At 60.2% G+C, this 13,648-nt stretch overlaps 1 protein-coding gene across 3 annotated transcripts in view; it reads right to left on the reverse strand.

Annotated features, from left to right (window-relative positions):
- The window catches only part of SLC12A5 (solute carrier family 12 member 5), a 111,936-nt gene that overhangs the window by 49,528 nt on the left and 48,760 nt on the right, over nucleotides 1-13,648 (reverse strand). For all 3 annotated transcript variants that reach the window (XM_073309669.1, XM_073309668.1, XM_073309670.1), the window contains exons 4-10: nucleotides 13,040-13,186; nucleotides 10,834-10,888; nucleotides 7,301-7,431; nucleotides 6,451-6,692; nucleotides 6,127-6,338; nucleotides 2,228-2,395; nucleotides 271-369 (exon numbers count right to left, since the gene is read on the reverse strand). In XM_073309669.1, the coding sequence (XP_073165770.1) occupies nucleotides 271-369; nucleotides 2,228-2,395; nucleotides 6,127-6,338; nucleotides 6,451-6,692; nucleotides 7,301-7,431; nucleotides 10,834-10,888; nucleotides 13,040-13,186 (1,054 nt within the window). The remainder of the gene's footprint in view (nucleotides 1-270; nucleotides 370-2,227; nucleotides 2,396-6,126; nucleotides 6,339-6,450; nucleotides 6,693-7,300; nucleotides 7,432-10,833; nucleotides 10,889-13,039; nucleotides 13,187-13,648) is intronic.

Consider the following 13,648-nt stretch of genomic DNA (forward strand, 5'->3'; position numbering starts at 1 on the left):
ACCCGCCCTGGCCACTCCAACCCGAACAGGGGCCACAAAGCGCTCAGTGCCCAACATCTGCTGCTGTGAACTGCACAGGGCCATGGGGACACGAGAGTGCCCGGCACCCACCCTCGCCACTCCGACCCGCACAGGGCCCGTGGGGCCACAAAGTGCCCAGTGCCCGGCACCCACCCTAGCTGCTCCGACCCACACAGGGGCTGGTTCAGAGGCAGACAAGACCCTGCCCCCACCGCCCTGTTTTTGCCCCGGACCCTCTGCCAAGGATACAGACAGCAGACGTTGTGGCGATGGCCAGGATGGTCCCTGTGGGGATGGATTTCTGAGCATCGCGCAGGTCTCCTGATCTGTTGGAGCCGGCCATTATACCTAGGGAAGACAAGGGTACGTGCTATGGGGCACTGTGCCATGGAGGGGCGCATGGACTGGCTCGGCCCAGCCCTGAGCAAGGCCACCGAGTGCAGCCCCGTTCCCCAGGATGCTGGGCTCCAGCCCAGCTCAGAGAGCAGCAGCTGGCAGGGAAGGCCCAGAGCACATGGCACGTGGTGTGCGGGGGCTCAGCAGGGGAGCAGGCCCGGCTGCACAGGGGTTGCTGATCTCCCCTCTCCCCACCCCCTTTCCAGGTGGTTTCACACCCAACTCTCCACCCGCAAAATCAGGCTCCAGATGTGCTGATGTGGTTTCTCTCCTCCACCCTTGATTAGCTTAATCTGCAAAGGCCAATTAGAGGCGAGCAAGCGAGGAGCTGTGAGGCAGCAATGCCATGGGCAATGAGGAGGAGGGCAGGGCTGGTCCCTGGTGGCTGCCAGCCGGGGCTGCCTGGATTCTCACTGCTGCAGGGAAGCAAGGGCCAGGCAGGGCTAGGAGTCCTTGTGGAGCTGACCATGGGCAAGTCCCCGGGGCCTACAGCTCAGCCCGGCGGAGAGGGTGCCTCAGGAAAAGCTGCCACTTGTAGCACGGCCTGAATTATTCATCGGACACAAGTCCATGTAAAAGTCATGAAAGGCAGGAGAGTTAGCAGCGTGCCGGGGGCGTGGGGCTTTCCTGCCCTGGGATTCCCCTGGCGTCACACGTCTGGGCCTGGCCTTGGGGTTCAGTTCAGCCCTCCTGGTCCAAACTCCGCTGGCTCTAGGGTCCAGCTCATGGAGCATGGAGCAGCAGGAGCATGTGCGGGCCACGCTGCTCGCAGACACGGTCTCCTACCGCGGGCTGGCCTGGCGCTGTCTTTGCTCCAGACCAGGCTGCTCCTGGGGGGCGGCTCAGGGGCTGCTTTGCTCAGTTATTTCCGCCCACTGGAGGGGAGCCAGAAATATCCGAGCGCTGGTGACGTCAGCGCGGAGGTGAGACGTGCTGCCAGCCTGGCTGGGGGGCTGGGGGCTGGGTGGGGGAGGAGGGGCTCTTTGATCCTCCCCTGCACCCCCCACGCAGTCACGCTCCGAGCTGGAAGCAGAAATCAGAGGGACAGCCACAGGGTGCAGCTGCTGACAGCAGACATCAGAGAGGTGTGCAGCCAGCCAGCCATGACAGCCCCTTGCACGCGCACACGCATGTGCAGCCAGCTGATGCACACGTATACAGGGGAGCACATGCACATCTCACATGTGTGCCGGCACAGACAGACGCACGCACACACAGGTGCACACGGCACACCCCCACCCCTAGACACACGCACACACAGGTGCACACGGCACACCCCCACCCCTAGACGCACGCACACACACGTGCACACGGCACACCCCCACCCCTAGACGCACGCACACACACGTGCACACGGCACACCCCCACCCCTAGACGCACGCACACACAGGTGCACACGGCACACCCCCACCCCTAGACGCACGCACACACACGTGCACACGGCACACCCCCACCCCTAGACGCACGCACACACAGGTGCACACGGCACACCCCCACCCCTAGACGCACGCACACACAGGTGCACACGGCACACCCCCACCCCTAGACGCACGCACACACAGGTGCACACGGCACACCCACATGCGCATCGGCACAGACAGACGCAGGCACCCAGAGGTCTGGCACGGCACACACACGCACCCCACACATGCGTCGGCACAGCCGACGCAGGCACCCAGAGGTGCACGTGGCACACCCACACACCTACACGTGAGCCGGCCCAGCACAGACGCACGCACACGCACCAAGGCGCGCACCCCCACAGGCATTCGGGCACAAGCCCCCAGCACCCAGCGGCCGCAGCTCCTACCTGTGACGGACGGGAAGTAGATGCCCACCAGCAAGGTGAAGTATGAGGTCATGTCGCTGAAGACGTAGGGCTGGTCCATGTCGATAACGGGGTCCACGAGCGACACCGAGGTCACCCCCTGCTTCTCCACAATCACCCCCTTGGTCAGGTACGTGCTCCAGAGATTCTCTGCAAGGGGAGCCGGGGAGGGCTGGGTGTTCACACGGGAGAAGCCCCTGCTCCAAGGTGCTCCGCCATGCCAGCTCCTGCTGCAGACACAATGAAGCATCCCCACACACCCATCACACAGCCCGGGGAACCCCACCCTACTCAGCGCCCCCCCACATCCCTGCGCTCGGGAAGCAAGCATTGTCACACAGGCTCAACCCTGAGGCCCGTCAGGCATGTCGGGGGGGGGTCTGAGAATCCTGCAGTCGGCCCCCCATGATGGTCGCAGCCTGACCCCTGAGGGGGTGCCTACACTGCAGCCCGGGGCCAGAGACTTGTGTGAACAGAGCTCACGCTAGTGCGCTGTAAATGGTGCAGACGTTACGGTCAGCGACGGCTCACTGCAGCTAGGACCCGGGCAGCAGATGGGCTTGGGCCCAGCTGCGTAGCCGGAGCCGCCGCAGGTGCCACATCAGCCACATGGCTACTGTTAGCACACTACTGCGAGCCCTGCTAGCACAAGTCTATCTACCCAGCAGGGAGACTCGCTCCCCACTGCCGTGTGGACACACCCTCATAATCAAAGGTCAGTTAACCTGTGAACCACTTTGTCAGCATTAACTGTGATCGCTCTGGACATTCATGATCTCCATATACACATCCACTCCCTTTGGGATCTCTGTGACATCCTGTGGCAGTGAGTTCCACAGGCTAATTACACAATGTGTGAACAAGACTTTCCTTTATTAGTTTTGAATTTCCCATCTGTCAGTTTCACTGGCCGCTCCCTGGGGCCTGTGCTGTGGGACAGGGAGAACTGACGCCCCCTTTCTCACTGCTTTGCCCCATCCAGGACTGGATAGACTGGTGTCCTGCCCCCTCTGCTCCCCCGCCCTCGAGGGTAACAATCCCAATCTCTGCCAGCTCTGCCCACAGCTCCGTTTTTCCAGCCTTGCTTGTTCTCTTCACCCTTCCCTGACCCCTCAGCTGCGTGCGACGGGGGCCCAGCGCTGCCCACAGGATCCGCACCATCGATTGATGCAAAGGTGCTAGAACGTTCCCCGTGTTATTCTCCACCCCGGCCCTTGTGCTGCCGAACAGCTCAGCTCTTTTGCCCACAGCAGAGGTCTCCACTGGCACCCAGCTCCCGTCCCTGGCAGTTAATCTAGACCCCTGGGGAGCTCTGCCGGGGAACCCCTCCACCACACGTTACTCACCCCTCCTCCCTGCACCCAGCGCCTCTGCCTGGGAGAGCGCCCCCTGATGCACCCTGGGGACACCTCCCCCTCGGGACTCCTCTCTTAGCAGGCCTGATCAGCACAGCCCTGGGGATTCAGGGTACCCAGAGCCCGACACAAGGGGGCTTTGCCACCCCCTCCCCAGCTGCTGCCGGGGTCTCATTGCTCTGACAGGGGACCCAGGACACAGCCATCAGCCGAGATCAGCAGCTCCAGCCTGTCACCGCAAACACAGCTGATGGGGGGCTGGCACCGTGCCCTGATGCAGGCATCAGCGATCCCCGCACAGGAGAGCAGCCAATGGCAGCAGATCCCAAAGCCAAGAAGCTGGGGCTAAGTCTTGGAACACAAAACTCATGGCCAGAGAGACGCCCCACAGCCCCGCGGATATGCCAGCCCAAGACCACGAGCCACAACTCCAGAAGGACCGAGCACATTTAGTGGGTCAGCACCATGATGCCCCCGAACCAGGCCATCCACCCCCTGAGCCGCCTTGGCCGGGGAGAAGGCCCCGCACAGCCCACGCGCTGGCCCTTTGGAAGATGCTGCAGGGGCTGGCTGGGCGTCTCCCTGCTGGATTCCCTATGGAGGGCCAGGGAGGGATCCCAAATCCAGAGCTCCGGGAGAGGCTGATCCAGCCCTCACCCCCACTGGAGGTTCTCTCAGCCCCTCCTCCTGGTCGCTTGCCCTCTCTCACCCGCTGTCTCTGCTGCTCGTTCCAGGTTGCTACCCTTCACTGCTGGGAAGAGACTGCCAGCCCCACTTAGCTGTCATCCTTCGACACCCTGCCAAGACTGCCCTCTCGGGGTGAGCCAGCCCAGCTCCCTGAACCTGGCCTCCGGACCGGGACCCACTCGCTGCCTGCACCGCAGAGACCCCAGCCCTGGCAGCCCTGCCACACCTCCTCCCTCCTGCAGCCAGCAGTCCCGGCACTGACTCTCCACCTCCAGCTTGTCGCAGGGCTGGGCCACTGGCCGTGGGCTCCCAGACTCCCCTGGACTGGCCAGCCTTTGCCATCTGCTGCTCACTCACTGAGAACACCCCACCGTGCAGGAATCTGGGCGTGCTGCCATCTGTGACCCTTCTGTCCTACCCACTAGGCAGGGCCTCTCCCTGCCCCATTAATCTGAGCTGCGGACACGTCTCAAGTGCTTCCTGAACATCTAGTAAACGACGTCCATTGGATGCCCCTTATCTGCCATGGCAGCAATCGCCTGAGAGCGCTAAGCAGGGTAGTCACGCCTGGCCTCCCATGCCTGAATCCAAGCACCTTGTTTTCAACGCACCCTGCCCCTTGGCACCTCACTGGGCACCGCAGAGATTGCCGGGCTGCTGCAAGGGACAGATTTGCCAGAGGCTTTGCTACAAGTAGCAGATCCACGCTGAGCAGGCTCAGAAGTGATTGTTCAAAGATTCCTATCTTTATTATTGTCCAGCTGCTTTGCCCCAGCCATGCTGGCGGGTGCAGAAGGGAAGCTGCTGTGCAGGCTGAAAGCGGGAATAAAATCCTCCAGCCTTTTACAATTCTAACATGGCTGCAGGGATTTTCCTCAGACTCCCATGCCCAAATGGGGAAAGTCTCAATGTAACTCCTGAAAGCCAGGGGCCAGGGAAAGCAGCGAGCATCTGGAACCAGGCCACACGGCCACAGCCTCCTCTAGTGTAGCACCCAAGCAAAGGATGACCCAGGAAAAGCAGATTGTAAACAGCTCCTGCCACAAACTTCACCAGAACTTCCTCTGTCTCTGGCCCCATTCCAGAGTCCTGGGTACAGAACAGCTTTTGCTCGCTAATCTACATATTAAAGCAGCAGATAAGTAACACCAAGGGGGTGATTACTTCTCTCTAAACCTCAGATCAATATCAGGCCTTTCCCCGGCAAAGAGGAAACAATGAGCCAATTCATTCAGCTCCAGCCCTGGAAAGTCTGCGGGAAGCCGGTGCACTGTGTCTGGCTCGAAGGGCGAGCCCCGGAAGCACTGAATCTTGGTTCATCCCATGGCTATGGGAGATGCACCTTCCCATGACAGCTACAGCCCAGACAAGGTTCTTCCCCACCAGTGACAACATCTCCACTGAGAATGAGCAGGAAGAGACACAGCGGTGAGCAGCCCTGCATGTCAGCATGCCCTACTTAGGGGGGCAGGTCCTGCTGCCCCACAGAGCCACCCTCCCAGCCCCACGGCTCCAAGGCAATTGGAAGGTGGGAGATGAGCTTTCCTCACCTTTCAGCTGCTGGCCGGGCTGGTTTCTAACATACACAAACTTCTCATGATCTTCAGCACCTCTCCCGACCCATACACAGCTCTGCTGGTGCCCCTCAGGCCTGACCCACAGCCCCCAGCTGCTCCAGTTCTGAGTTTTTCCTTCCCAGAGGCTAAGCCAGGCTCTGGGGAGACCAAGCAATAGGTCACTTGGGAGCCAGAGGGGGGCCGGAACCAGCGTTAAGCCCAGGTCTGCACTGGTGCCAGCCTGGGTCTGTCCACTCTCCCTCCCCCGCGCGGCTGCTCATACCTTTGATGAGCCCACTGGCAGCACCCGGGATGCCCTGGATCTCGGTCACGTTGTTCCTCAGGAAGTACTCGTCACAGGTGGCGTTGAGGAATTTGGAGGTGCAGAACAGCTCCCACAGCTTGGAGCCCACTGTCTCATTCCCTTCCAGCACCAGCTTGGCACAGATGTCGAAGCCGTGGCGTGACAGTGTCCTGTTACCCAGCAAACAGACCCTGGGGGGAGAGGACACAAGCAGAGAATGTACCAGAGTCACCTCCTGCCCCGTCAGCCCCAGCCCCCTGCGGCAGCCCGCGGGAGGCGGGAGGGTGCTGCGCTGCTACTCACGGGAAGCTGGGGGGGTCGATGGCGGATTTGATGACCCCAGCGTAGATGGCCAGGATGGAGAGGATGACGCAGCCCAGGAAAACCAAGGCAAACTTGTTGACGTACTTGACCCCGACGAACACCACAGTGGCCATGCAGGTGAGCACACAGGTGCCATAGACACGCATGTTGTTGAGCATGGCCGCGGCCTCCTCGCTGGCATCCTCTCCCTTGAAAATGGCCATGGCAGGGAAGATATAGGCCTGGGAGAGAGTCACAGCCAGCATCAACGTCTGGCCCAGCGCAGCCCCCACCCACCGGCTCCACTGCCCCACTTCTCCCCATTACAGGGTTATTACAGCCATACCCCAGGACCGGCCAGGATTGGGGCCCTGTTGCGCCAGGCTCAGCACCACAAACCTCACAGGACCCAAAATCACAAGATTTAAAAAAATTATGTTGTGTTTTGTGGTTCTGCCCCCTCCCCCTGCCCCGTCCCCAGTGTGTGCGGGTCTGTGAGACAAGCCGTGCTGCCCACATCCCCACACATATCGGCTCTGGGGGTTTGGGGAGCTCTCACCCCATCTGCCTGTCCCCTGGCCAGCCATTAACCCTGTCCCCCAGTCTTTCCACCACGCCTGTCCCCCCCAGCCTCTCCTCTGCTCCTCCGGGGCTCTGCCCAATGGGGTCCCCATCCAGGCCAAGTGCTGGGGGGGACAGAAGTGCCATCCTGCCCCCACTGCTGAGAGCAGGTGTGCCCAGAGCGCGTGGCTGGAGTGCCGGGCCAGAAGGCTGCTGGGTTATGGCCCCATGGGGCCTGCGGGAACAGCCTCCCCCGGTGCCCGCTCAGAGGGGCCCCAGCCACACTCACCAGAAGGATCTCGATGGTGCCCAAGATGTACATGGCTCCCGCGAAGGTGGTGCCCAGGTAGAAGCACAGCCCCACGGCCCCGCCGAACTCGGGCCCCAGAGAGCGCGAGATCATGTAGTAGGAGCCACCCGCTGGCAAAGAGAAGAGCAAAGGGGGTTGGGTCCCACTGCAGGAGCCCGGCACACGCCTGCTTTCTCAGGAACAGATCCCTTTGCACCCTGCCGGTGTGCGTCTGCCAGGCCGCTCGGGGGCACCAGGGCCATGTCCCAGCTCCAGCTCTCCTTCCTCATGCCAGGGGAAGCCACTGTGGGTCCAGCAGAGGCCACTCTTGCCAGGCAGGAGCCGGCAAGGGGGCAGGGCGAGCACAGGGCCTGAGCTGGGGGCAGGGGGGTAGGGCTGTCTCCCTCCCAGCAGCAGGAGGGAAGGGGTCCCCTGGAGACCCTGCCAGACCCTCACGCCTTGGCTCACGCTGAGTGGTCTCTGGGCAGAGTGGGGGCAGCTGCCAGGCTGGGCTGTCCCACCTGTGCGGAGCTGACAGGCCGCAGATCGCCTGCAATCCCGCAGCCCCAGGAGGCAGCGGCTGGGCTGCGGACATGTGCTCTGCCAGCTGAGGCAGGCTCTGGGTCCCTGGGGAGCCGTGGCTGAAGGGCCTGCTGCAGCGGGTGAGAAATCCAGGAATGACATCGCTGGACACAGAGCTGTCAGCGCTCAGCCAGAGCCAGGCCACCCAGCCCGGCCCGGTGGGGACAGGGCCCAGCGGCTCTAGCAGCCCCAGGCAGGCGCAGCCATGCACCAAATGCAGTCCTGGGACACAGGGTAACCCCAGCCCCAACTCAGCATCATCCAGAGCTAATTCACTGAACAGCAACGTTCTGAACAAGCTGCTTTGCCCTGCCCCGCTCAGCGCGCCGTGTGGCTGGGGAGCAGAGAGCACCCCGGGAAGACCTTGTGCCAGCTCGGCCCATTGCTCCCCTACATCCCCATGGCCTGACCCCCAGCCGCCCTCCCTGGAGTCTCAGCCCATTGCTCCCCTACATCCCCATGGCCTGACCCCCAGCCACCCTCCCGGGGGTCTCAGCCCATTGCTCCCCCTACAGCCCAATGCCCCTACCTCCAGTCGCCCTCCCTGAGGTCTCCACAATCTCCCCACCAGTCTTTGCAGGCAGTTACCATGTGGCAGATTCAGCTCATTAGTCTTTACTCCTCACTCACTGAGGGGACCCACATCTGGCTTGGGCCTGTGGGTCTCCTCACTCACCCTGCCCATGGTGGGTCATTTACATCTATGCCAAGCCAGTGTGAATGTGGCTGCCCAGGGCCATGCAGCTCCCCAGGGGACATTTCATGAGCTATTTTGTGTAACCATAAACTCCAGCTTCAGGAGAACCGGGGGTACATGCAGCCCTGGAGCGACACGCTGAGTTTATCTCTGGGGCAGCGGAGGGCTGGCTTCCCCCACTCTGGCTGTGCCCTGCCTGAGGCTCGCTGTCATGGGGGGCTGCCTATGGTCCAGCTGGTTCTGTGCCTCCCTGCTGCCTCTGCCCATTAGCTCCGAGCGGGTAGGTGAGCTTGTGATGTGGGAGCTGGTCCTGAGACCCAGCACACTCATCGCACACAGGGCCACTGAACAGCCGCCTGAGGGGACCAGCTGTTAACCCCTGCTGAGCTGGGCTGGATTCATTCTGGTGCCCTGCCTGGGGAAGACTCTGAAGCGTGACAGTGACTCCCTGAGCCAGCCACTCCCTGGAGCACTGACGGGACACAGGGCAAAGTTTGGATTTGGGAAGATCAGTTATTAAATCCAGTTTTGCCCTTTGGGGGCTCACCCAGCCAGGGTCTCCCTGCTTTGCACCCCACTGCCTCCGTCTGCTTACAAACCCCCTAATGTTCCCCACCGTCTTCTTAAACGGACAGCTCCCATTAATCCAAGTGCAGCACTAAAAACACCACAAACAAGAAGCAACATCCAAATTCACCCCTCAGTACAATGTGCTGCAGCATAAAATCATTCCCAGAACGATTCCCTGGCCTCCCGTTCCATGCCACACATCCCACCCACACCCCTCTCAGCCCACCCGTCGGCAGCACATTTGCAGGCTCACCCTTCGGATTTGCAGCACAGCCCGGCTCTAGGTGGGAATGCTGTTACCCTGTACGCAAAGCAGCCCATCGGGGGAGACACAACTCACACCGTGTCACCGGGTTACCCAGCTACGGAGGAGCTGGCCTTAGAATGCTGGGTCTCTGGCTTCCAGGCTCTGGGAGCAGCATGTTGGCTAGTAGTTAGAGACATCACAGCCCAGTGCAGCAGTGTGACGAAGTGGGGGAGATTCCTGGTTTCCTTGTTTCCTATGGGTTTTTCCCCCCTTGGTTTTCCTATGGTTTGTATGCAGAGGGAGTGGGACTCAGTTTCCCTGGGGGTTACCAGTTTAACAAGGTGATGGGAGAGGGAGTTTGTTGTTCCAGAGGACTGGCAGGGAACGTGGGACCCCAGCCGGTGACCCGGAGACCCAACTCAGGAGTCACAGCCAGTTATGGCCAGAATGGGCTGCGAGGACCCCCAGGGACCCAACCAACCGGTCCCAGCTAGAGGACCCTGTTTACGACCCTGTTTACCTGGAGAGAAGACAATGGACAGGGGCGGGACTTGGGGCCGGGGATCTCAGCTGCCCAGCGGGGAAGCAGGGGGGCTCTGGGCTGGAGGGAGGGAGCAGGCAGAGCCCAGCTGGATGCAGGGGAGACTTGGATGTGCTGTGCTGAGGGAGGCCAGGCCTGAGGCCCTGAGAGTTTCCTGTGCTGGGTTCAGTGCTCAATAAACCCTCCTGTTTGACACTGACTGAGAGTCACTCCGGTCTAGAGAACAGGGTGGCATCATCCCCTTCGGGGAGTGGAGGTCCCAGGGATCCAGAGTGAGTGGTCTCCGTGAGGGGACCCACAGCGGGAAACAGGTGTGCTAAGGCTCAGAGAGGGGTGGCTTGAGGAGGTGGAGGGGCTTAACCCCGAGAGAGAGTGGACCCCCGGGAAAAGGGCTGTCTCACTGAAAGGGGCACCCCGCACGGACCACAGGGGCCAAGAGCGGGCACGATCGGTGAGTCCGTGACAAGCCGTACCACTGCTTGGCTCTCTGCAGAAGCAGAATCTGGTCTTTTGGGAGCTAAAACTGCCACTTAGCTAAATGACAGTGCTAGCCACTGGCTGGGGGCAACTAGCCCCATAGGTGGACTAGCCACTGGCTGGGGGCAACTAGCCCCATAGGTGGGCCAGCCACTGGCTGGGGACTCTCTGTCACAGGGGTTAGACAAGCCCAGAATACAGCATGTTCCTTCCAAAAGCCAGTGGGTGACGCACATGGGCCTTTGGTCTCTCCCACCAGAGACTGAGGGTCTACGGCAGCTCTGCCTGTGCAGGGTCGTAGCTGTGGAGTGGGTGGCTGGGAGCTAGTGTCCCTGTGACTGGGGGAGGAGGCTGGGGGAGGAGGCTGATGCAGTCAGGGCGATGATGTGCAGCGGGGAGAGGGGAAGCCCTCGCCCTACCTGGCACAACGCCGTTCGTAGCGATGGCACTCATGGAAATGGCCGTCAGCATCGTCTGCAGAGAGGAAAACCATAGTGTTAGATTTCAGAGTAGCAGCCGTGTTAGTCTGTATTCGCAAAAAGAACAGGAGTACTTGTGGCACCTTAGAGACTAACCAATTTATTTGAGCATGAGCTTTCGTGAGCTACAGCTCACTTCATCGGATGCGTACTGTGGAAAATACAGAAGATGGTTTTTATACACACAAACCATGAAAAAATGGGTGTTTATCACTGCAAAAGGTTTTCTCTCCCTCCACCCCACTCTCCTGCTGGTAATAGCTTATCTAAAGTGATCACTCTCCTTACAATGTGTATGATAATCAAGGTGGGCCATTTCCAGCACAAATCCAGGTTTTCTCCAGCCCACCTTGATTATCATACACATTGTAAGGAGAGTGATCACTTTAGATAAGCTATTACCAGCAGGAGAGTGGGGTGGAGGGAGAGAAAACCTTTTGCAGTGATAAACACCCATTTTTTCATGGTTTGTGTGTATAAAAAACATCTTCTGTATTTTCCACAGTATGCATCCGATGAAGTGAGCTGTAGCTCACGAAAGCTCATGCTCAAATAAATGGGTTAGTCTCTGAGGTGCCACAAGTCGTCCTGTTCTCCTAGTGTTAGAGGCACCCTGGAGCCATGCTGTCTCCTGTGCCCCAGTGGGCCGGGGGCACCAGGCCGGGGGGCCAGGAATAATGCAACACCTGGGAGGGGAGCAGTAATTACTGACCTGGAGGTGTGTCACGAGTGAGAGGGGTCAGGAATCGGGAAGGTGTTTGCCTGTATGAATGACACCAGTATGTCACTTTGTCGTGGGGCAAGGGACGAGCAAAGGGATTGACATTAAACCCGTGGTTGAGTTTTCCGAGCTGGAAGTTGAATTCAGCCCCAGGGTTATTCCCCAGGCGCTCCACCCCTGGGCTGTGGGTCCCAGCATGCCAGCTCCTGCCCAGTTTGCTCCTGGGTGAGCTAAAGCTTCAGAAGTGATCCCTCCAGGAGGGAGCTGGGACCCTTTGGAAGAGAGGCTCTCAGATTGCAGCGCATTGGAGGGCTGCCCAGGGCTGCTCTCCTCAGTAAGGTCTGGTCTGCATGTCAGACCTACGTTGGTGTAATGATGTCGCTTGGGGTGTGAAAAATCCACAGCCCTGAGTGACGCAGTTACACTGACCTAGCCCCTGGTGTGGACAGCGCCGGGTCCACCGACATAGCTACAGCCTCTCAGGGACGTGGATTAACTATGCCGCCGGGACAGCTCTCTCCCATCGGCTCTTTAAACACTACTGGGGCACAGCTGCACCAAAGCAGCGTTTGACGTGTAGACATGCCCTCAGCATGTGACCTGGTTCTTCTTGCTCCGGCATGGCTGCCGTGGCTATTGGTAGCAGAGGGCTGATGGGAGGGCAGGTTGCCCTGCAGCATGGCCCACACCAGGAAAAAGGGTTTTAACATGAGGCTTTCCTGGCCTCTGGCAACTCTGCTGCATACGGGGGGGGGGGGCACCATCTTGGAGGCGGGGCCCCATTTCCATCCAGCTGTAAAACTGCCTGAACTGCACACAAAAGAGCTGTCTCGTTGCATTGCACAGGGCGGAAGACGGCCCACAAGAAGGGGGTGCTGGAATATCAGATTCTGATCCCAGGAAATAAAGTCCCCAAGAAGTAGCTGCTCCCCTCAGTGGGGCCCCCAGGCAGCACACTCCTGCCCGTCTCCAGGATTGATAGAATTGGGACTAGCTTCTGGCTTGTAAAGGCTGGTTTCCCAACAAGGTGATGGGTTTGGTTTATTAGCTGTGTCAGCATTCAGTGTTCCCATCTCGTTCCCTAGTAACAGGTGGCTGGCTGTCTCCAGTCCTCTCTTTCGCTGCAGTCTCCCTCCCCCCAGCACTGGAGTGGGGCTTCTTCCTGACTCCTAGGCTGAGCCATGTTCATGCAAACAGGGGAGGTGAATTATTCCTCCCTGCAGGTCCGAGCGGGCCCTGCCACTCCCAAGGAACTCCAGCCCTTGGCCGGAAGGGAGAGAAGAATGAGCTAGGCCTGTCCATTCAGTGCTGGGCTCTGCCCGTCTCGTCTAACCCCACCTGGACGGGACAGTCCGTGCTGCACAGCAGAGCTTACAGCCCTGGGGTGACGGCTGCACGGCAGGGCGGGGTAACGCCATCACTCACGCAGGAGCAGCAAAGGATGACCATGCAGAATGACTCCATGATGCCAGCAATTCCCACCACCCAGGTGAGGCGCAGGAAGAGGATCACCCCGAAGATGTTTTGCAGGCAGGGCAGGTAAACACCCATGAAAGTGCCCATCCGTGGAGCCTACAGAGAAAAGTATAGCACGATTAGCCACGAGGGAGGCAGCATCACCCCACAGCCCCCCACCCCCGCCGAGACCAAAGGGCCTCTTGAAATGTTTTTCCCTGGGAGGGTCAAGTCCCTGGAAACACGGTGCAGCGACAACTGGGGCTGGGGAGTCACGACCAAAAGAAATGGAGGGGCTCATTTGCTCCATGCCTCGCCATGGCAGCTGTGGAGAACAGTTCAGAGGGGAGGGCTCAGACCTCGGCTGGGCAGAGCAAAGGAGCAGCATGCAGCGCTGGCGAGGGGAGCTCCAAGGCAGGAAACCGCATCCGAGACAGCAGGCTCTTCCGTCCTCTGCAGCGGCCAGGTCAGCGCCTGCCTCCAGGCACGGGGCGTGCTTGGAATACGACAGGGAGAGCGAGTGAAAGGATGCAAACACGGTCGCTGCAGAGGATCGGCTACAGCCACCCTGCTGGAGAC

The sequence above is a fragment of the Lepidochelys kempii genome, chromosome 13 (assembly GCF_965140265.1).
Source record: "Lepidochelys kempii isolate rLepKem1 chromosome 13, rLepKem1.hap2, whole genome shotgun sequence".
NCBI lineage: Eukaryota > Metazoa > Chordata > Testudines > Cheloniidae > Lepidochelys > Lepidochelys kempii.